The sequence below is a fragment of the Pongo pygmaeus genome, chromosome 5 (genome assembly GCF_028885625.2).
Source record: "Pongo pygmaeus isolate AG05252 chromosome 5, NHGRI_mPonPyg2-v2.0_pri, whole genome shotgun sequence".
Classification (NCBI taxonomy): Eukaryota; Metazoa; Chordata; class Mammalia; order Primates; family Hominidae; genus Pongo; species Pongo pygmaeus.
The window spans coordinates 32,203,646-32,226,110 of NC_072378.2; the positions used below are offsets into that span (position 1 = coordinate 32,203,646).

The 22,465-nt window shown below is 54.9% G+C and overlaps 2 protein-coding genes and 1 long non-coding RNA gene across 10 annotated transcripts; 1 reads left to right on the forward strand and 2 right to left on the reverse strand.

The window, feature by feature from the left end:
• Positions 1-68: 68 nt before the first annotated feature.
• EHMT2 (euchromatic histone lysine methyltransferase 2) lies at positions 69-17,743 on the reverse strand. 8 transcript variants are annotated; one of them, XM_054493170.2, is made up of 28 exons: positions 17,629-17,742; positions 16,916-16,982; positions 16,599-16,817; positions 16,256-16,509; positions 12,850-12,934; positions 12,718-12,758; positions 12,431-12,586; positions 9,492-9,626; positions 9,252-9,366; positions 8,993-9,094; positions 8,623-8,771; positions 8,387-8,530; positions 8,065-8,300; positions 7,803-7,985; positions 7,601-7,683; positions 7,018-7,124; positions 6,798-6,920; positions 6,605-6,706; positions 5,214-5,339; positions 4,968-5,122; positions 4,713-4,880; positions 4,123-4,267; positions 3,679-3,756; positions 3,184-3,299; positions 2,990-3,076; positions 1,317-1,395; positions 982-1,157; positions 69-573 (listed from the first exon to the last, which is right to left on the reverse strand). In XM_054493170.2, exons 1-28 carry the CDS (start codon positions 17,668-17,670, stop codon positions 393-395), a joined length of 3,654 nt encoding a protein of 1,217 aa, XP_054349145.1. In that variant the 5' UTR covers positions 17,671-17,742; the 3' UTR covers positions 69-392. The 8 variants fall into 8 exon arrangements, with proteins under 8 accessions (XP_054349145.1, XP_054349147.1, XP_054349148.1 ...); XM_054493172.2 differs by having other exon boundaries at positions 5,235-5,339; positions 17,629-17,741; XM_054493173.2 differs by lacking the exon at positions 8,993-9,094 and having other exon boundaries at positions 17,629-17,743.
• A 10-nt stretch (positions 17,744-17,753) lies between these two features.
• Positions 17,754-18,769, forward strand: LOC134739708 (uncharacterized). Its single transcript, XR_010126680.1, has 3 exons — positions 17,754-17,936; positions 18,228-18,306; positions 18,650-18,769. It is a non-coding gene; the product is annotated as an uncharacterized LOC134739708 (long non-coding RNA).
• Positions 18,770-19,242: 473 nt separating this feature from the next.
• Positions 19,243-22,192, reverse strand: ZBTB12 (zinc finger and BTB domain containing 12). Its single transcript, XM_054493183.2, has 2 exons — positions 21,831-22,192; positions 19,243-21,322 (listed from the first exon to the last, which is right to left on the reverse strand). Exon 2 carries the CDS (start codon positions 21,300-21,302, stop codon positions 19,923-19,925), a length of 1,380 nt encoding a protein of 459 aa, XP_054349158.1. The 5' UTR covers positions 21,303-21,322; positions 21,831-22,192; the 3' UTR covers positions 19,243-19,922.
• Between the last annotated feature and the right edge of the window lie 273 nt (positions 22,193-22,465).

Genomic DNA, 22,465 nt, shown 5'->3' on the forward strand with positions numbered 1-22,465 from the left:
CTGGCCCTTGGACCCACATTCCCTCTAGCCCAGTATGCTTTCTCCCCACCCCAACACAAAAATCGCAGTTTATTACCAAACCCAACATTTATTGAGAACAAAAGGAACCAGTTGGCATAGAGGCCCGACTTCAATTCATCAAACTTCAACTGAGGATGGGGAACAGGGGAGTGACCAGCCCTGAAGTTGCCCTCCCAGGGAGGAACCAGCTCTGGGAGGGAGGGGCTGTCAGACCTCCAGGGCCTGGCTGGGATCTCTGGTCAGGAATGTGTGAAAGGGTGGTGGGGAGAGAAGATGGCAGCACCCCCAGGCATGGGCTGCGAGCAGCTGGTGGCAGAGGAGGTGGCTGAGCTGTAGCCATCCATGCTGGGGAGGGAGGGTGTGGTCCGTTCTCATGTGTTGACAGGGGGCAGGGAGCCGAGCTCAGGCAGCAGCTCAGGGTGTGGGTCCAGGCGGGCCAGACGGCTCTGCTCCAGGGCAATGGCTTCGGCTGAGTGCTTGCACTTCTCAGAGCCACACTGGCAGGTGAAATACTTGCTTTTGATGTCCCAGAAGCGGTCGCCATAGTCAAACCTGTCAGAGGAAAACAGGAGCTTGTGGGACCTGGACCCAGCCACCAAGAGCCCACCCCGAAGACCCTGTGGATCCTGCTCCCTGAGAGGGACCCGACACCCAACCTATCTTCTCCAGATGGGATCTGAGTCCCTTGTATGTTCTATGGACTTGCAGCATCAGCATTGCCTAGGGACTTGTTAGAAATGCAGAATCCTGGGCCCCATCCCAAGCCTACTGATTCAGAATCTCTCTGGGAGGCACAGGACTGTTTCCCCAAGTCCTCCAGGAAATACTTATGTACACTGAAATCTGAGAAGCTCTGCACTACTCCATGCCTGGACACCAGGTACACGCCAACCTTCAGGTCCCAGGTTTGCTGCGTCTCCCACCCCCTGGCAGAGCCCCTAGAGACCCCTAGCGTCTCACCCTAGCTCCTCCCCAGTCCGGATGTCTCGGGAACTGAAGAAGGCGATGCGTGGAAATCGCAGGTCTTGGTGCAGCATGAAGACCCGGACGGGAATGATGTTGGGGTCACACAGGTGGTTGATGAAGCGGCTGATGTTGCCATAGTAACGGGCATCAATGCAGTACACTTCTCCATCCTGGGGCAGTGGGATGGCACTCTTCACATCTCCCCCGACCCTGCCTGCCTGATTGCCCTCCCCACCCACTGCCTCCCCAGGTTTCCATTTGCTGACTTCCCAGAGGCTCCTGAAAGCCAGCCCTGTGGAGCAGCAGGGTAAGGAGGGTCTCCTGCTCACCTTGTTGTCCAAGTCGAAGAGGTAAGAATCATCCTCTCTCACATCAGCCTCAGCATCAGAGATCAGCTCCCCGACATACCTGTGGGACAGGAATCCATGGTTCTGAAGGTGAGTGTGGGCTATTAGGAGGCGGCTCCAGGCCCCATCTCTCCTCACAAGCCCGTGGGATCCGGAATGGGCAGGGCTGGCAGGTGTGGGGAAGGGCAGGCCTGGAGCAGCAGTGACAGGCAAGTGAAAGGGCAGCATCCAGCCTTGACAGAGGAAGCCTTCAGTCAGCACAGAGACAGACAACAAGCTCTGTGGTTAAGCAGATTAGTGTGTAGGGGCAGTTGGCCTGGGTGGGGAATTTCGGGTTTAGACACAGAGAGGTTTGTGTACTAGGAGCTACCCGGCAGGAACGGGTGATATGGAACAGGAGAGGGGCCAGGACTGCAGGAAGAGCCAGAGGTACAGGAGTGGCAAGGAACTCAAGGCATGATTCGGGGCAAGAGCACCCATACATATCTGGACACCAGAGGGAGAAGAGGAGCCAGCTATCTAAGGAGCGTGAGCAGACATGGGAGATTTAGACACACGGAGAGGACGTGGGTGGGAAGTGACTGTCAAGAGACAGCTTCAGCAGAGTGGGAAGGGCAAAGGCCGATTTTGGCAGGGACAGGCAGTGAGTGGATGGTGGGGAAACTGAGGCCCAGCAGGAAGGGGCTGCTTGCCAGAGAAGTTGAGAGACGACATGATGGAAAGAAACTGGATGGTCTCTTGAACAGGCAAGTATGGTTAGAGGACTATCTTTTTTAAAGGCCAAAGAATGGTCAGGTGCAGTGGCTCACGCCTGTAATCCCAGCACTTTGGGAGGCTGAGGTGGGCAGATCATCTGAGGTCAGGAGTTCGAGACCAGCCTGGCTAACATGGTAAAACTCCGTTTCTACTAAAAATACAAAAAATTAGCCGGGTGTGGTGGCGTGTGCCTGTAATCCCAGCTACTTGGGAGGCTGAGGCAGGAGAATCGCTTGAACCTGGGAGGTGGAGACTGCAGTGAGCCAAGATTGTGCCACTGCACTCCAGCTTGGGCAACAGGAGTGAAACTCTGTCTCAAAAAATAAATAAAATAAAATAAAATAAATAAGGGCCAAAGGAGACCAAGGTAAGATTGAGAGTTGTGGGATGGGAGCTGAGAGAAAGGGGGAGATTACAGATGCTGGGCAGAGAAAGAACTGATGGAGAGGGACAGGCCCCTGAGGAGGTGGACAGATAGGTAGCTGTTATCACCTCCACTCTACAGACAAGAAAAATAAGGCTCAAAGAGGTTAAGTAACTTGGCCAAGGACATACAGAAGCAGAGAGGGGCTCAAACCCAAGTCTGTCTCCCAAACTGGCACTTTCTCCAGCTAGGAAGGGCGAGGAGGGGGTGGAGGGGAAGGTAGAGGGTGGAGGTGGAGGGGAGGGAAGACAAGCTCTGCGGTCTGGGCAGAGTGGAGGCAGGTGCCATTCTCAGCTGCAGGGATGGGGGTGAGAGGAGGCTGGCTGCTCAGCTGCAGGAATAGGGGTCAGAGGAGGCTGGCTGGACAGTGGCCAAATGGAGACATGTGACTCATCAGGGCAGAGGGCTGACAGGGAGGCCTGGCAGTCAGCAGTGGCCATGTATCCCCTTCCCACCAGGTGTTAAGGTGACTTACTCGCAAATGAAGGTCCCCTGTGGGATGGTCTGCAGGGCGCGGACCCCCCAGCCCATCTTGGCTGTTCGGTAGAGCTGTAGCCGCACCCTGGGGGTAGGAGAGAGGGTGCTGTTGGGTGGAGGCCCTGGAAAAGCCCAGGGGCAGGGAGGAAAGGGTGAGGTGGGGAGAGGGTGGGCTGTGGAGCAGGGCCTCACTTGATGCCACTCTGTACGACCCGGTTCTTGCAGTTTCTCCAGCATGAGCATGCCTGGTTACACTCGAAAATCAGTGGGGGCTCAATCTTGTTAAATTCCTGGAGCAATCGCCCATCCTAGGGTGCAGAGGGGAAGACAGTGGTTTCTCTGTGGGGGCTACCTCAGCTGCCTGCCCAGGAACCCCAAGACTCTACAGAAAAACCCACTGCTGAACCCAACCCAGAGACAGGGAAAATGGGGTTGGGGAGGTCACACAGGCTCTGAGATCTGAGAGCAGGAAACGCAGGAGCATCATCCCTGGTTTGCATAGACCTGGGCACATGCCCATCGCTGTCCCAGCCACGTCCCACGATTCCCAGGCCTTGCCCAGTCCTCTCAGTCACTTCCCCCACAGGGTAGGAGGTGAGGGACAAGGTCCCAGGGAGCTGGCCTATTGGAGGCTGGCTCCTCTGAAGGAGGGGCCGGGTGTCTGTGGCCAAGGCAAGGGGCACGCACCTTGTCATACCAGCACCGGATGCTGAGCTGGCCGCACAGGCAGTTGGAGCTGGAGCAGTCGTCCACACACGTGCAGTGCTGGGGCGAGGAGGCAGGGGTCAGCTCAACCCCATGGTCGGTCTGGGCCCCTCTACTCTTGGTGCCCACTGACCCCCTAACCACTGTCCTTTCTTTGGGGTCCATGTGTTACAACAGTGGGTGGTGATGGTCCTAGGGTGACGGGTAATCAGTATGGTGGTGTCCCCAGGGCTACTGGGAGCTCATATGATACCTTGCTGTGACCTAGGAAAAGGATCCCTCCCCTGGGGTGGATGCGACCCCACACCAGGCCTCCCTTTCAGCCAACCCTTCCTTGGCCAGGTGCCTTTGTTGGTTTGAAGCTTGTCCAACTGTACTTGGCAGCTCTCGGTGTCCTTTTGGGGAGGCCCTGGGCCCCCTACTCACCTGCAGGTGGGTGATGTTGCGGTCGATGTTCATGGTGGACGTCTCGCAGTTCTCCGAGATGTACTTGTAATCCTCGGGGCAGGGCTCCCCATCCACACCGTTGACACAGGGAATGGGCACGTTCTCATAGCCCCGAGCCACGTCCCTGCAGAAGATGGGGAGAAGGGGCTGGGAGGCTGGAACAGGGGGTGAGGAGCTACTCCAGGTACAAGGAAGAGAGTTGGGGAGGTTTCTGGGGCCGGGGGCAGGGGAGTAAGGTTGCCAGGTAAGATGCAGGACAGCCAGTTAACAAGAATTTTAGATAAACAAGAAATAGCTTTTTAGTACACTATGTCCCAAAAATTACACAGGACATTCTTGCACTAAAAAAGTATGCATCCGTGCATTTGAAATTCCAGTTTAACTGGGTGTCTTCTATTTTTATTTGCTATATCTGGCAACCCTACTGGGGAGGGGGCCTGTGGGTGGTTCTGGGGATTCAGTGGTGCATGGGGAGGGGTTGGGGAATGTTGTGAGGATGCAATGGAGCCTGGGGAGGGTATGGGTGGGAAGGAGGTGGTCTTGGGTGCAGAGAGGGGCCTAGGGCTCACCGGCAGATGATCTTCTCTGTGCGGATGGCCCGATTTCCCACCCCGAGTCGGAGCTTGCGGTTGAGTTGAAGCGCAAACCACACGTCGGAGCGCTCGGGAGTCAGGTCCCATGCTGTGTCCCCCTCCTTGTTCCGCAGCTCAGGGTTGGCTCCACGTGACAGGAATAACCTGAAGAGGGGACAGGATGCCCAAAATGTGGGGTCTGAGGCTGCAAGAAGTGGGGGCAGGGGCATCAAGGGTGGGGCAGGGGCTCACAGCACGCAGTCATGGTAGCTCTCCCGAGCTGCGATGTGCAGGGGGGTGTCCCCGTGGTAGTTGACAGCATGGAGATCGCAGCGCGCATTCAGAAGAACTTCGGCGATGGCGGCGCTGCCCGTGAAGGAGGCCCAGTGCAGGCAGATGTTCTCCTCCTGTGGACGTAGGAGGGGAACAGATGAGGTGCAGGCAGCTGGGCCCTTAAATCCAGCCTCCACCTTGCTCAGGGGCCTGGGGCTGCCCTACCTCAACCAAACTCTCACTCACGTTGTCAGTGAGGGTGACGTCGGCGCCCCGCGTCAGTAGCATGCGGATCACTTCGATGTGCTTGTGCTCTGCAGCCCAGATGATGGGCGTCCACCCCCCGCTGTCCTGTGGGTGGGAAGGGAGTGAGGGTGGGGGCAGCTGGCCCTGCTCACCAAAGCAGCAAATGGTCAAGATTGGCTGTGTGTGTGAATCCCAGCTCCACCATTCACAAGCTGTGGGACCCTGGGTAAGTCACTTAACGTCTCTGGGTCGCAGTTTCTTCATCTAAAAAATGGGACTAGTAGTGTCTACTGCTTGATGCTGGAGAGAAAATAAAGTGAGTAACTGTTCTCTTTCCAAAAAATACAGCCAGGAGCTGGTCATGGAGGTGCGTGCCTGTAGTCCCAGCTACTCATGTGACTGAGATGGGAGGGTCGCCTGAGCCCAGGATTTCGAGGCTGCGGTGAGCTATGACTGTCTGTGAACTGCTACTGTACTTCAGCCTGGGTGACATAGCAAGACCCTGTCTCTTAAAAGAAAAAACAAACAAACAAAAATTTCCTAAGTCTTCCCACTCAAAAGTCCTAGAAGCAGCGACCACCCAATAACAATAAACACTCCTAGGAACATAGATTGTATTCTCTAAAAAATGCTTCTGGCCGGGCGTGGTAGCTCACGAGGTCAGGAGTTCAAGATCAGTCTGGCCAATATGGTGAAACCCTGTCTCTACTAAAAATACAAAAATTAGCCGGGCATGGTGGTGGGCACCTGTAATCCCAGCTACTCGGGAGGCTGAGGCAGGAGAATGGCATGAACCTGGAAGGCGGAGGTTGCAGTGAGCCGCGATCACCCCACTGCACTCCAGCCTGGGCGACAGAGCAAGACTCCGTCTCAAAAAAAAAAAAAAAAAGTTTCCCATAAAGGAAGCAGAGTTTCTTAGAGAAATGGTGGATTCTGAGTCGGGGGCAGGAAATGTGCTGAAAGGTCAGGAGGCTCTCAAAGGCCACTGGGCCACTGGGTCATGTCACAGCCACAGGGGCCTCTTGAAGGGGCTTCTCCTATACAATGATGGAATAATTCAAAGACTGAGAAGAATGCCAATAAATGACTAAAACACATCCAATGTATGACAACCCAAGAGTTAATAAAAAGTCTCACTGGACACTTTCAGAGATTAAGACAAGAACTGATTATTCTGAAACTTGATAAAGAGAAAGAAAACAAGAGAAAGAAAACAATGAAGAGGAATACAAATGAGGAAGAGAAAAGCAATGGGGACAGACACGAGCAGTGTGAGGTTAGATGTAGGAAAGGGGGCCCAAAGCCTGAGGCCAAGCCAAGGAACCCAGGCACCAGGGACCCGGAGGGGCTGGGGTGGGTGGGCCGCTGACCTGGGCATTGACGTCCACCTGTCCTGTGCTCAGCAGCAGGCTGACCATCTCCAAGTTCCCGATTTTGGCTGCGTGGTGGAGGCAGGTGGAGCCGTCCTCCTCCTGAGGGAGACATGGGCAAATGAACCTCCGGCTGGCACCCCAAACCTGGTCCCTGACTCCGGGGGCCATGCCCTGCTGCCTGTGCGCACACCTTGCTATAGACACAGCCACCACGCTGCACCATGTAACGGGCCACCTCCAGGTGGTTGTTCACCACGGCCTCCATCAGTGGCGTCCGCTGCTGTTTGTCCACTGCATTTATGTTGGCTCCAGCCTGTGAGGGGGCAGGAGGGCTGGTACCAGGGAGGCATGGGGCAGGGGAGGGGCCTAAGGGCCTGGTGAATGAGGCATGGGGCCGGGCCCGTGCTGACCTGCAGCAGCACATGGCAGATCTCCACGGAGCCCTTCTGGGCAGCTGCATGCAGGGGCGTGCGCTTGCTCTGCTGGTCGCTCTGGAAGTTGGGGTCCAGGTTGTCCACTGCGGGGAGAGCCCACCACACCGGGAGAGGGAGGGACAAGTGGTAAGCAAGCTAGGGGGCAGGTGGCACTTCTTTCAGGAAGGCTTCTCAGGGCCCCAAGCTGGGTCAGGGCCCTTCCTGGCATTCTCTGAGCTTGCCTCCACCACGGCATTTATCAGAATAAGGAGTCAAAGGCATCAGGTCTGCCTGAATTGAAACCCTGCCTTGCTTCTCAGTACCACTGTGCACTGTGCAAGGTCCCTAACCTCTCTGTGGAAGCAGAGGCTAACAGATATAAGCACTCAGAACAGGACCCAGCACCTATGAGTCACCACCATCCCCATCGTCACGGGTTACAAGTGTCTTTTCCCCACCATGCTAAGTCCTTCAGGGCAAGGACTGTATCCTTCATGATTGTACTCCTGGCCCTGTGCCCAGTGCCTGGTATATACATGGAGCTTGGTCAAGGTCTGCTGAAGGAATGGGTGGCACTCACACAGCATCAGGATCACCTTCTGCAGCTCGCCCTGCTTCACGGACAGGTACAACTGCCGAGGGTGGAAACGGAGCTTCTTCCGCCTGCCAAGGGAGCACGGGAGCAGGGAGAGAAGGGGAGCTCCTCAGATTCCAGCATCAGCCTCGACACCGCTCCTCTGGCCTCAGCCCCAGTTGCTGTGCCTGAGCAACTCCCCACTCACCTCTCTGACTCCTGGATGACCAGGGCCTTTTCCAGGGCCTCCCGGCCTGGCCCCAGTGGCAGCCCCACGGCTGAAAGGCAGCCCCCATTGGGCAGGGTCAGGGAGGGCCCTGAGCTGTCGATGGTGTCAGCCAGGGGATCGCAGGGCGGGCGCCGGGGTTCCCCATGCCCTCGCATCCGGGCGCTGTGGAAGAAGGAGCTCATGTCCAGGAGCAATAGGGGTGGGGCAGGGAACAGACAGTACAGAAGGGGGAAGCCAGTACCTGGGCTGAGAAGTGTCTGCTCTCCCAGGGGCATCCTGGGACAGGGGTGGGGGTGCAGGAGCTGCAGTGCCAGCCGGTGGGGTCACCCCGTCACCCCGGGGGATGGTCACCTCTTGAGCTTCAGAAGCATCCTCCCCACAGTGGGGACAGAAGACCATCCCATTCAGCTGAGACACACAGGCCTTGTGGAAGCGGTGGGCCACACGGAAGTCAGGGTGGCACTCCAGGAAGGTGCCCTGGGAGCAGGGAAACGACATGGTCAGGTTACTGGGGCCCCCTCTGCCACGGGGCATGCTACCTGTCTGCCCCACTGGTCACTCACCGCCGTGCAGAAGTAGCCGCAGCCCGGGCAGCAGTGGTGTTTGACCATGCGGGCGCGGTGGGTCTCACAGAGCACCATCAGGGCCACGCGGCTAGAAGGCCTCATGGTCTCTCGCTTGAGGATGGCGGCATTGCAGCCTGACAGCTGTGCGCAGTGAGGATGGGTAAGAAAAGAGGGTGAGGCTGGGGCCCGGGACTGGACACCTTGGCACCTCTCCCACCAGCCCACGGCCCCACCTCTCCATCCACACTCTCGGTGGCCATGCACTTGTGCCCTGCCCTCTCGCTGATGCGGTCAATCTTGGGTGCCTCCATGCGGCAGCTGCACAGGGGCAACTCCTCAAACCCTCGCTCTGTCTCCAGCGAAGATGTGTCATTGGACACCCCTTGGATGGAGGAAAAGAGGAGCTGAGGGAGGCCCTGCACCTCACCCACTGGGACCCCTGGCGGGTCCTCTCACTCCCTCCCTACCTCACCCCCCCATGCCCCAGAACCCCTAAAGCCTGGCTGTGGACAACCCGGCTCTGGCGTGATTCCCCTCCTTCCCTTTCCCTCCTGCCCTGAGGTCGCCCCCTAGTGGCTCCCTGTCCCAGCAATTGGCAATTACCAGCGTGGTTGGGGGAGAGGGTCCCCTCGCTGGGCAGCTCCAGGGACCCCAGAGGGACCTCCATGTACTCACTGGGGCCTGAGGAGCCCACACCATTCACTCCTGACACAGAGACAGAGAGAGTGAGAGTGCGAGCTCACAGGTGCCTGGACGCGTGGGTACATGCAGGTGGACATGCGAGAGCGTGTGTGTGCGTGCACACACTCTGGGGGGCTGGGCGGGGGCTGGAGGGCACCCAAAAGCAGCAGAGCCTCCTCACCTCGTGGCTCCTTGGCCCGCGGAGGCTCCCGCTTGCGCCGTTTCCGAGATGGCTTCACCCATGGGCTGTCTTTTCGCCATTTCTTCTTGGCCTTGCGCCGGCCACTGGAACCACTCTGGGAAGGGGGAGGAGGAGGAGTTAGGAACCCTCACCCCCAGGGGCCCCCCCAACACCTTCAGGACCAGACCTCCAGCCCCACAGTCTCCCACTCCCCTGGAGATATCAGCCTCCGTCTCTTACCCTATCTGACTGATTCCCTGACTCCTCATCTTCCTCTTCTTCTTCCTCTTCCTCCTCCTCTTCCTCCTCTTCTTCTTCCTCCTCTTCTTCCTCCTCCTCTTCACTTAGTTGTTCAGTTAGAGCTTCAACTTCAGACTGGGAGAGAGGCAGAACAGGACATATCCAACCCCCAGGACTCAGACAATGAGGTGGATAAAGAAAACCACCACCACCATTGCCCCCCACCACTACCCACAGATGGCTGCTGGGGATGAGTGTGGGTAGCAGAGGAGACAAAGGGCCACATAAAGAGAGGGTGCATGGAATATTACACAGCAGTGAAAAAGTTACAGACAGCAATGTGCACAGATCTTGGTAATGTGATATTAAGTTAAAAAACAAAAAGCAAGTACCAGAAGATAAACATAGTTTGATACCCCTTTTATGATGTTCATAAACAGGCAAGACTACCAATGGCTGCTAAAAACACTAGACACAAAGCTCATGAGAAACTTTATATGAAAGGTTCAGGCTGACATCACCTGAACCCACTGGTCAATCTTATCACTAACAAGAAAAATGACCAGATTAGATGTTCCATACATCCTGATGTGATGTGGCCAGCACTTGCACCCATTGTCAAGTCTTCTTGGCACCTGAAGCTGATTCTGCCTCTAGATCTATCAGTTTACAAGAAATATGGGCAGAGAGGATGTGTCAATCTCCACCCAATCAGCCAACTCCTAAATATGAAAAATTCTGTAGGACAACTGAGCTGGTTTCTTCGACAAATAAATGGCAAGAAAAAAAAAATCTTATTTATTTATTTATTTATTTATTGAGTTTTGCTCTCGTTGCCCAGGCTGCAGTGCAATGGTGTGGTCTCAGCTCACTGCAACCTCCACCTCCTGGGTTCAAGCAATTCTCTTGCCTCAGCCTCCTGAGTAGCTGGGATTACAGGCACCTGCCACCACACCCAGCTAATTTTCTTATTTTTATTAGAGATGGGTTTTCACCATGTTGGCCAGGCTGGTCTCAAACTCCTGACCTCAGGTGATCCATCTGCCTCCCAAAGTGCTGGGATTACAGGCGTGAGCCACCACGCCTGGGCCAAAAAATTTTTTTTAGAAGATGGGGAAATCAGGCCAGGTGTGGTGGCTCACGCCTGTAATCCCAGCACTTTGGGAGGTGGGCAGATCACGAGATCAGGAGTTTGAGACCAGCCTGGCCAACATAGTGAAACCCTGCCTCTACTAAAAATACAAAAAATTAGCTGGGTGTGGTGGTGGGTGCCTGTAATCCCAGCTACTTGGGAGACTGAGGCAGGAGAATTGCTTGAACTCAGGAGGCGGAGCTTGCAGTGAGCCAAGATCACGCCACTGCACTCCAGCCTGGGCAACAGTGTGAGACTCCATCTCAAAAAACAAAAACAAACAAACAAACAAACAAAAAGAAGATGGAGAAACCTAAATACTAAGAGAGACCTAAGACAAAAAAAAATTTTTTTTTTTTGAGATGGAGTTTCGCTCTTGTTGCCCAGGCTGGAGTGCAATGGTACGATCTCGACTCACTGCAACCTCCGCCTCCCAGGTTCAAGCGATTCTCCTGCCTCAGCCTCCCGAGTAGCTGGGATTACAGGCATGCACCACTATGCCCAGCTAATTTTGTATTTTTTTCAGTAGAGACGGGGTTTCTCCATGTTGATCAGGCTGGTCTCGAACTCCCGACCTCACATGATCTGCCCGCCTTGGCCTCCCAAAGTGCTGGGATTACAGGCGTGAGCCACCGTGCCCGGCTGACCTAAGACAAATGTTAATCAAATCAAGGTGTGGGCCTCATTTGGATCTTGACAAAAACCATTTATGAGAGCCGAGGAAATGTGAAGACTGACAGGATATTTGATGGTATTAAGAAATCGGTAAGTTTTTTAAGATGTGAAAACAGTAGTGTAGTGATGTTGAACGACAAAAAGAGGCCTTATATTTACAAATCTATATGGATATATGTTTAGGTAAAATGATATGAGGTCTGGGATTTGCTTTAAAATAACCTAGTAGGTGTGTGTGCTGGGAGACGGACAAATGGGTGAAGATAGACTGTGTACTGATAATGGCTGGAGCTGTGTGTTGGGTACATGGGGGCTCCCTATTCTATTTTTTTGATTATGCTTGCAAGTTTTCATGATAAAATGTTAAATAAAAGGCAAAATAAGAGAGACTAAACATTCTACTGTGTAGGCAAACGTATAAGATAAAACCAGACAAAGAGCAACGGAATAAGCAAATAAATGACAATGGAATGCTTTTGAGTTTTACATAAACAGCATAATGTATATTTTAAAAAAGTGCTTTCTGGTCATTTCTTTTTTTGTTTTCTTTAAACAGTACATGTCTGTTAAATGGTCATTTCATTAGATGATTAAAAAAAAAAAGAATACTAAATCCAGTGTGCAGGGTGGTGGCCACCTTTGTGGATGAAATGGGCAGAATACACATTGAAAATGAGTTACAGCTGGGCGCGGTGGCTCACGCCTGTAATCCCAGCACTTTGGGAGGCCGAGGTGGGTGGATCAACTAAGGTCAGGAGTTAGAGACCAGCCTGGCCAACACGGGAAACCCCGTCTCTACTAAAAATACAAAAATTAGCCGGGCGTGGTGGCAGGCGCCTGTAATCCCAGCTACTCGGGAAGCTGAGGCAGGAGAATCGCTTTAACCCTGGAGACAGAGGTTGCAGTGAGCCCAGATCGTGATATTGCGCTCCAGCCTGGGCGACAGAGTGAGATTCTGTCTCCCAAAAAAAAAAAAAAAAAGGAGTTATAGACAGCATGGAGCAACGACTTAGTGGATATTCAGAAGATAAAAAGGACAGAAAGGAGAAAAACAGGGAACAAGGAGGACTGGACAGTGAGCCCCAGCCCTGGGGGAGCACCGGGGGCGGCGGGCAGACCAGCTCTGCCTCACCTTGCTGTCGGAGTCCACGCGCTCATCCACAGAGTAGGAATCATAGTAGAGACTGAAGTCATCACCCACCACCGTCTCCCACTCTTCCAGGGACCCGGGGTCCCCTTTCGTCAGGGTCACTTCTCCTGAACGCCGGGCAGAACCTAACTCCTCCGACTAGAAAAAGATCAGAAAAATTGAGGCCACTGACACCCTGCCCATTTCTACTGAGGATGGGATGCAGCCCCACCTCTGAGCCTCCCTCAGAGCAGCCCCCGAGGGGTAGAGGCTCTGTCTCTGCTGCTTACCAGGCCACCTCCTGAGTTCAGCTTCCTCCTTTTGGCCATATCTGGAAGAAGAGAGAGAATGGTGTGGGGCCTGTCACCGAAACCTTCAGAACAGACCACATCAAGCCACCGGGGGTGGGGGATGGGACTGACCTGAGGTCACCTTTCCCAGTGAGTGGACATCATCACTCATGCGGAAATGCTGTACTTCAGGGGGCCGCTTCTCAGGGACCGGGGGCTGTGGGCCGAGAGGGAGCACACTGAGGGTCAGAGAGCACCTACAGTTTTGCCTGGGTTAGCCTGGAGCCCCAGGCGGGGGTGGGGTAGTGAGCCACACCTCCAAATGCCATGTGAGGCTCCAGTAGCCACAAACTGGCAACCACGGGTGCTATTTCCTCAGAGGAAGAGTGTCAAGCACACTAACACTCACTCATCTCTGCAACCATGCAGAGCAGGCCCTTTTCCATTTTACAGATAAGAAAACAAAGCTTAACAAAGTTAAAAGGCCTTTTATATGTGGCCATATACACAGCAGGACTATTCACAACGGCTGAGGTGCGGAAGCAACTCAAGTGCCACTGACAGATGAATGGATAAGCAAAATGTGGCACTTATATACAATGGAATAACATTCAGGGATAAAAAGGAAAGATACACTTTTTTTAAGAGATGAGGTCTCATTCTGTTACCCAGACTGGAGTGCAGTGGCATGACTATGGCTCACTTCAGCCTCGAACTGGGCTCAAGCCATTCTCCTGCCTCAGCTTCCTGGGAAGCTGGGATTACAGGCACATGTCACAATGCCTAACTAATGTCTTAATTTTTTTTTTTTGGTAGAGAAGAGGTCTTGCCATGTTGCCCAGGCTGGTCTTGAACTCCTGGTGTCAAGTGATCCTCCCCAGAAAGTACGGGATTACAGGCGTGAATCACTGGGCCTGGCCTTTGAAACATTCTCTCAAACTTCTTTTAGAGATGGGGTCTTGGAATGCTGCCCAGGTGAAAGGAAAGAAATTCTGACATGCTACAACATAGATGAACCTTGAGGACATTATGCTAAGTGAAATAAGCCAGTCACAAAAGGATAAATACTGTATGATTACACTTACATAAGGTACTTAGTCAAATTTACAGAGAAAGAAAGGACAGTGGTCCTTGCCAGGGGCTAGGGGGTGGAGGGAATGGAGAGTTATGTTTTAATGGTTACAGAGTTTCAGTTTTACAAGATGAGTTATGGTGACTGATGATTGCATATGACGGAAGTATTTAATACCATTAAATTATATACTTAAAAATGTTTTTTATTTTTAAATTTTTAGACAGAGTCTCACTCTGTCGCCCAAGCTGGAGTGCAGTGGCGCAATCTCAGCTCACTGCAGCCTCCACCTCCCAGGTTCAAGTGTTTCTCTCACCTCTGCCTCCTGAGTAGCTGGAACTACAGGCACATGCCACTATGCCCGGCTAATTTTTGTATTTTTTTTCTTTTGAGACGGAGTTTTGCTCGTTGTCCAGGTTGGAGTGCAATGGCAGGATCTTGGCTAACTACAACCTCCGCCTCCTGCCTCAGCCTCCCAAGTAGTGGACTGTTACAGGTATGTACCACCATGCCCGGCTAATTTTGTATTTTTAATAGAGATGGGGTTTCACCATGTTCGTCCAGCTGGTCTCGAACTCCTGACCTCAGGTGATCCACCTGTCTTGGCCTCCCAAAGTGCTGGGACTACATGCGTGAGCCACCCTGCCTGGCCTAATTTTTGTATTTTTAGTAGAGACAGGGTTTCACTATGTTGGCCAGGCTTGGTCTCAAACGCCTGACCTCAGGTGATCCTCCTGCCTCGGCCTCCAAAGTGCTGGGATTACAGGCGTGAGCCACTGCGCCCGGCCTAAAATTGTTTTTTAGATGGTAAATTTTACGTGACACTAGTCCCCTCTTATCCAGTTTATTAGCAGTGATGGTGGCATATTGTTAGAATTGTGCTATTTCATTTTTTTTGAGTCTCGCTCTGTTGCCCAGGCTGAACTGCACTGGCGCGATCTTGGCTCACTGCAAGTGATTCTCCTGCCTCAGCCTCTCGACTAGCTGGGATTACAGGTGCACGCCACCACACCTGGCTAATTTATTATTATTATTATTATTTTAGTTAGAGACGGGGTTTGGACATGTTTACCAAGCTGGTCTCGAACTCCTGACCTCAAGTGATTGCCGGCCTTGGCCTCTGAAAGTGTTGAGATTATAGGCAAGCCACGCCCGGCCTATTGTTAGGATTATGCTATTATGTCATTATTGTTGTTAATCTCTCACTGTACCTAATTTATAAATTCAGTTTTCCTTTTCTTCCCTATTTTTTACAAAATGAACTGCAACTATAAAAATTAACGTTTATCATAGTGAGAAAGGAAAGGTAGCTCATAGCAATCTGTGCTATGTGAAGCAGGCAAAATTGATCAGGCTCAGAGAGAAGTCAGTGTGGAACGTTAGGGCCCATGCCTGGAGGCAACTGCTTAAAGGCATTTTATACCTGACTAGGGTGCTGCTTCACCCATTATCTTCATGTGCCTAATATCTGCGAGACAAAGAACAATGTATAGCAGATCGATAGCTTGTTATTCTAATGTAAACTGGTAAACAATTTAGGAACTGCCTCCTCTTTTTTTATTTTTTTAATCTTTTAAAAAAAATTTATCTTTTTTTTTCTTTTTGTGGCTCCTTCCAGAGCAGGGCTAACTCCTAAGCAGTGTGCCCAGAGTCAGCCTGTTTTTTTTCAATATCTTCATGTCATCCAATTTTCTTTTCCTTTAAAAACCTACTTGTGGGCTGGTTGTGGTGGCTTGCACCTGTAATCCCAGCACTTTGCGAGGTCAAGGCAGGAAGATTGCTGAAGCCCAGCAGTTTGAGACCAGCCTGAGCAACATAGTGAAACTGTCTTCAAAAACAAAACAAAACAAACAAAAAAACCCCTACCTGTAACTGCTGCTAATCAGAGTGTATTTTCAGGGCAACTTGAATCTTTGCTCCTGAAGGCTGTCCTCAAAACCTGCCCAAATACACTCTACTTAATGTTAAGTTTGCCTCAGTTTTTTCCTTTAGGTCAACAATAGGTATGACCCAAGAACCCTAGAACTTGGTCATAAAGCTTCTGGGGCCCTTGTCACTTCCCTCCTCTATTATTTCTGTGGCCCTCATCTCCTTTCCCACTGGGATTCCCAGGAAAAACTTTACAAATAGAGCAGTGACAGCTGAGTTCCCCAAGGGCTTGCTTTGAGGTAGAAAGGAAGAGTGGTTTGAAATTCCCTTACCTTGTCATTATCATAAGAGTAATTAAGACATTAACTATATAATTGACTCTTTAACATGAAACTTTCACCACCCAAGAATGTAAACTGCAGGAAGAGAGGAACCTGTCTGTTGGTTCACAGATCAAGCACAGCCTAATATTTGACACATAGTAGCCCCTTGCTTAAATATGTGAATGAGTAAATAGAGTAGAAGCCTTAAGTGAAACTGTAAAAGAGCTCACCAAAGGTTTATAGTTGATTATCCCATCTCTCCCATCCTACTCACCTGTCCATTCCCTGGTTTGGACATGGTTTTGCGGGCTCGGTGGACCTTGGGCTGTCCCTCTGGGCTAGCGGTGGCTGGAGGGGGTTCAGGCCCTGCTGCTGCAGCTCCCTGGGCTCCCGGCATACTCAGTAGCCTCATAGCCAAACTCTGGACAGATGGAGGTGATTTTCCCGCCCCTGTCATTGACATCTTGGCCCGGCTAGGACAGGAACCCCCCTTGCTGGGGGAAGAGGGGAATGACTTTGTGGCATGGCCTAGAAAACAGGCAAGCAAAAGGCAAGATAAGAAAGAAGGCAAGAGTCAGAAATTTCCCACCCACCCCCCAGGCTACCCAGCCTCTCACCCAGCAGGATCCGGCCCCCATGGAGGTCCCCATCTCCCTCAAGATTCTCGGATTCATCCCCAATGAGTGGTGTAGCCCCTACAGGGGTGTCAGCCCCCTCATCGCCAACAGTGACAGTGACAGAGGCTGGAGATGAGGGGCCAGCGGGCTCCAGGGAGTCGGGGGTGGCCTTGGGCAGGGTCTCTTCACTACGAGGGGTGTCCCCCAAAGAGCCATGAACTGTAGAGGAAGAGAAAAAGTTCAGAGCTAAGGGCTCAGGAGATCCTGTGTTTAGGCAAGGTGACTGTCCAACTGGGGCCCGTTTTAGCTGCACTCACCTCTCTCGGTGGCTCCTCTGGTTTCCTTCTCCAGCAGCAGCGCCCCCATCTCAGCGGGGGCCTCCCCCTGGGAGGGGAGACAAGGGACAGGAGGGCTGGTCAGCCCAGTAGAGAGTTGGGGGGTCCAGGATGCCTGGGCCCTGGGAAGAGAGAGTAGGCTCCGGGGCCTACCTCTTCCTCTATGGGGCCCCCCCCTTCCGCGGCCTCGGCTGCCCGGAGGGGCCGCACGACCCCTCCCCCGGGCCCGCATCAATCCCCTCCCTCTCGGTAGACCCCGCATCTCTGGGGCCGAGAGAAGAGGAGGGGGAGGGGGCGGGGCCTCCGCGCCCCGGCCCCGCCCCCTCCTCCCGGCTGCACGCGCCGCTCCCCCTTTGTCCCCCAGGCCGCGGGGACCCCGGGCACCAACCCCTCCAGCACCCGCTGCCCCCCAGCCCGGTGGACGGCCCCTCGTGCCCCTCACGCGTGCTCCTGGGGCCCCGGCGCCCGCCGCCCACTCAGGGGCAGCCGGCGGCTGCACGCGCGCCTCCGTGCCCACTCCCCCCACCTCCCACCCCCTGGTCCCCTCATCCGCCCCCGGTGCTGGCCCCCTGGATTGCTGCAAGTCCCGCCCGGGCCCCCCGGCCCCGTTGCACCCCCGGAGCATTGCACGGGCGCGCGCTTCCCCCGGGCGCGCGCGCGGGCATGCACCCGCCTCTCCCCCTCCCCTTCCGCACCTCGGCGGCCGCCGCCGCTGCAGCTCCCGCCGCCGCCGCCATCGCCGCTTGCGCGGGGGGCCGAGCCGGCGCGCGGCCGCCCCGGGTCACGTGGGCGAGGGAGGGAGTGCGAGGAGGAGCCTTAAAGGAGCCGCTACATGCTTTCCTGGCCATTTTCCCCTGAGAGCGGCCTTGGAGATGGCTGTGACTGTCCTAAGCTGGGAGCTGCAAGGGAGAATTCCTGTCATTCCTGGCCTCAGCTCTGCAGGGACCAAGGGCGAGACACGCCTGGGCCCACGTGTGGCGTCTCTGTCCCCATCTGGTTTTAGGTAACAAGCGGAGCTTCTGAACCTTTCGGCTCTCGGCAGCGGCTGTATTTCCTCTGGCCTGCTTGGGCTTTTCCCGCCTCTGGTTGCTTTTCTGCCTTTCTAGTTTTTGGGTTACCAGATAGAAGGCTCGGCTTCAGTTTTGGCCTCGCCTTTCTAACGAGCAAGAAGGGGGCGATAGGGACGCGGAGGACACCTTTATTCTTGGCTGGTTCTAGCATGCTGCTTCATGTCCCCTGGAGCAGCGTGCCCTTTTGAAAACCTGTGGCTAAATGTCTTTTCTGTTTATATCAGGCGTGTTACACCTCCACACGCACTAGGGATCCAGGTAAGCCCAGCGGCCCGAACGTCATTACTGACTGGTGACACTGCAGTAAGTAAACCTTTTTTGCCGAACACTTCATAAGCACAGTCAGATACTCCGTGGGTCATAGCCCAGCGGACAATTTAAGTATAAATGATATACACCAAGATAGACAATCTCGATAGCTGTATTTAGGGTACCATCCCTTTAGGTATTACGTTTTGGTCGAGTTTGGAAAAGATCTGTATGATTTCACACGCAGTATTTGACACAGGCAGGTGGGGCACCTGAGGCCAATTAAAGGCCTTCTGGGAACTGTAGTTCTCTTTGGTTAACTATTCCAGAGCTTTCTGGGAATTGTAGTTTTCCCTGCACCTTAATCCAAACTTAGCTTTTTTTTTTTTTTTTTTAGCTTTCCTGAAGACATGAACCATTTACCCCAGATAAAATATGACCAAACAGACTCCTGCTTACAATTTCCGTGGGCAGGTTGGCCACCTGTAGCTCATCCCTAGCACTGATCCTAAGTCCCTCAAATAGAGTTCATGTGCATCCCCACGACTGCCAATCACTTGTACTGTGAGGTACCTGGCTAAGTGTTGAGATTGCAGAACTGGTGGAGGGCTAGGGGTGGGGACTTGGGGGAGTCCCTGACCAGAGGAGCTCACTTGTCACACTCCTCTCCCATGTTTAGGGCTGGGCTCCTTCAGGCAAGGGACATGCATGAGTTGTGACCTCTAGGTATTAAGAACGCAGCATCACAGGGAGAGGCTGTCTAGGGCAGGATAGTCATGTACACGCAGTTGCCAGTGTAAAGGAAAAAAATAGGGTTTTTTTTGTTTTTTATTTTGTGGAAAACAAAAGCAGAAAAACTAAAACCCCAAACTCCAGAAAAAATCCTAAAAAATATGTTTTTTCTTAAAAAATACTGTATGTCTCTACTCCTCTCCCTCCCTCCCAACAGCCCTTCTTGTGTTCTTTCTTTTCTAAGTGCCCTATCCCCCCCACCCCCATGACTATCCATTGTTTCTTGCTATTGTACCCCCACTTCCCAATATCTACCCAGGATGCGCACCCCACGTTCTCTCACCTGGCGTCTTACTTTGTTCTCCCTCAAATTTCAGCAAGCCTCATACTCGCAAGTCTCATTTCCCCAGCATGCAAGAACTGTCTCCCACTTCCTTTTCTGGGACTCAATAATCTTTTCCCCTTACCACTCCCTCACCCCAGGTCTATTCTAAGCAGGAGCATGTCCTCCTGCCAAATTCCCTCCCTGTTCCCACCCACCCCCAACCCTTCTTATCTCGAGAAATGTCAGAACCTTCCCCTGGGCAGCCTTAGCCAGGAATAAAACATTTTTGTCTTCCCTCGTTCTATAGGACCCTTTTCCCTCCCTCCACATATACATGCACCTCTAAGAGAAGGAAATCTTTCTCTGGGACCCCGTATTCCCCTGGCCTACTCCCAGGAACCCTGTCCCCAGCTCCAGCCTCTTGCACTCTCAAGAGCAACAGTCTTCTCTCCAAGGAATCATCTTCCCTCTCTCAGGATGTGTGCATCTGCTCAGCCTCCCGTACTCTTACCTTTCCGCCCCAGACCCCCCACCCCCCAATTCTCCTGGGCCAAAGAGCCCTTTTCCCACCCAGCCTAGGGGCCCCAGCCTCCTGGCCTCCACGCCTGCGCGGCTAGCGGATGAGGACGTTGATCTCGGCCACACTGGCCTCCAGCACGTTCTCGGCCGTGGTCTTGCCGTGTTGCTCCTTGAGGTGCCGCCTAATGGCAGGCTTGTGGGCGAAGCGCACGTCGCAGTAGGAGCAGCGGTAGGGCCGCGCTCCTGAGTGCAGGTTGAGGTGGTCGTGAAGGGTGGACTTCTGTGTGAAGCACTTGCCGCAGATGCCGCACGAGTGTGACTTGACACCACGATGCACGTTCATGTGGCGGTTGAGGTTGCTGCTGTGGTTGAACTGCTTGCCACAGCGAGGGCACATGAAGATGAAGTGCTGTGCCCGCATGTGGAAGACCAGCTTCTCCACGCCCTGGAACACTTCCGGGCACTTGGTGCACTTGATGTTCTTTAAGGGGTTTCCACCTGAGAAGCCCCCAGGCAGGGGTCCCCGGCTGCCCCCCGCCCCCAGGCTGCCCCCCGCCCCCCGGGCAGCCATGGCCACCGCTGCTGCTTCCACCAGGCCCGAGGTGGCCCCCACGCTGGCCCGGCCTCCGGGAATCAACAGCAGGCCCTCCCCTTCTGCATCTTCTGACAGGCTATAGCAGGCCTTCACCACACCCTGCGGTGGGGCTACAGTGCTGGGGGGCACGCTGCTCTGGGCCAGCTCCCCAAGGTGGCCACCCACGGAGCCTCCAATGCCCAGACCCCCTCCCAGGCCTCCAGGGGGTTTGAGCCGGTGTGCCACCTCCAGGGCCGACTCCACCTTGACGATGCAGATGTCAGACACGTCCTCATCCTCATCCTCATCCTCATCCTCGGCTTTCAGCTCCAAGTCCTCATCCAGTGGGAACTCCAGCTTCACTGGCCGCAGGAGTGGAGGGGGTAGAGGAGGTGGGGGTGGGGGCTTCGGGGCTGGCTTTGGGGTCCTGGCTGGAGGGAGGAGGGACTTGGTGGCGCTGACGCTGCTCACAAGGCTAGTCTCACTGACCCCATCCTCTTTGAGGCCTATTTTGGGCTCAATGAACTGGCTGAGGGCATTCCGGCATTTCTCCACCACGTGCTCCATCTGCAGGTAGGAGGCGGCTGTAAGGTAGTTGACGATGTCCCTAACAGCGAATTCCAGGGCGCCCGTGTAGCAGGAGAGGAGCAGGTCGGCCACGATGCGTGCACTGTGCATCAGGGAGACCTGCAGCTCCGAGCTGGGGTTCAGCAGGAACTGGTCCCGCAGGAACGGTGAGCAGGCGGCCAAGATGACCTTGTGGCCTCGAAACTTGAGGCTGTCGGCCACAATGGTCACGTCGCAGAACCGCTCCTCTGCCCGGAGCTGGTTCATGTTCCGTAGCGTAGCGGCCTCGTGGCCGGGCAGCTGGAAGCGCAGGACTTCCACCCCAGAGGCCATTGTGGCGGGGGTGGGCAACCCTGGTTGGGAAGGAAACCGGTCAGAGACAAAGGTCTCTGGCTCTCCGAAGCCAAGGCTCCAGGACCCTCGCCCCCATTCTTGCCCAGCCCCCCGGCATCCGATCTCCCGGTCTTCAGATCTCTTCCTCAGTTTCCCCAACCCTGGGGAGGTGCTGTCCCTCTGAGGAGGGAGGCGTGGTTCTCGGGGGCGGGGCAGCGGCGTCCACACCCCCCAGCCCAGCAGCCCGCTAGGATGGGGCGAGCCCGCGCGCCCACGGTGGAAGGACGGAGAAAAAGGGGGGCCAGAGGCCTGGGACTCTGGACTCCAAGGTGGCCCCGGTTGCAGGCTCTTCTCACCCCGCCCCCTTTACCGGCTGCCTCATTCCTCCGCCCCCCCTTACACGTTTGCACGCGCTTTTCACGTCCTCCCCCCCGCCGCCTGCACGCACCGTGCACGCCCTGCCCCCACGCTCAGAGCTCCGTGGCACGCCCCCCCAGCCCCACGACCCTGAGTGCACGCTCCTCTCACCTGGCCCGGTTCCGCGCGCTGTTTTTTTTAATCCCTTATTTTCCCCACCCCCCCCGGGGCCGGCAGCGCCCCCCACACACGGGCAGGGCCTGGGCAGCGCGCAGGCGCGGGGGTGCACGGGGCGCGAGCGCGCGCGCGCGGGGCCGGCTCCGCGTGGGCGTAAGGGGGGAGGGGCGGGGGCGGCTCGTGCCGTGTGTTCCAGGCCCCGCGCGCGCGGCGGCGGCGTCGGCTAGGACTCGGGGAGGAGGAAGAGGGGAGGGAATTAAAGGAGCAGGATCCCCCCTTCCCGACCCCCCCTTTCTTCACCAGCACCCCCACGCGGTTAAAGGGCCGGACGGCCTTGCCTCCTCTTTGGCCGGGATTATTTGTCCGCCAGAGCGGAAATACGTTCCACACCCCCCTCTTTCTCGCTCCCCCTCCTCTGTGCCTCCAGGCCCCGCGGCCAGTCTGCGCGTGCGTGCCAAGTGCCGCGCGGAGGCCCGCTCACTCGGGCCCGCCCCCCAATCCCGGCTGCCCATGGCGCTACCCGCTCCGCGTTCCCGCGCGCCCCGCCCGCGCCGCATCCCGCAGCGCGCGCGCACCCGTTCTCTCGGCTGCGGGCGCTGCCACCTGCTTCCAGGGGTGGTGCCTCGCCA

Excerpts from the sequence above, each read along its gene's own strand:
- ZBTB12 (XM_054493183.2), bottom strand. The coding sequence starts at position 21,302 with ATGGCCTCTGGGGTGGAAGTCCTGCGCTTCCAGCTGCCCGGCCACGAG.
- EHMT2 (XM_054493166.2), bottom strand. The coding sequence starts at position 17,558 with ATGCTCCGGGGGTGCAACGGGGCCGGGGGGCCCGGGCGGGACTTGCAG. Across the intron at positions 9,367-9,491 it reads CAGGGAATCAGTCAGATAGG|AGTGGTTCCAGTGGCCGGCG; the intron begins GTAAGAGACGGA and ends CCCCCTTCCCAG. Across the intron at positions 8,301-8,386 it reads GCGGCTACTTCTGCACGGCG|GGCACCTTCCTGGAGTGCCA; the intron begins GTGAGTGACCAG and ends CCCTGCTCCCAG.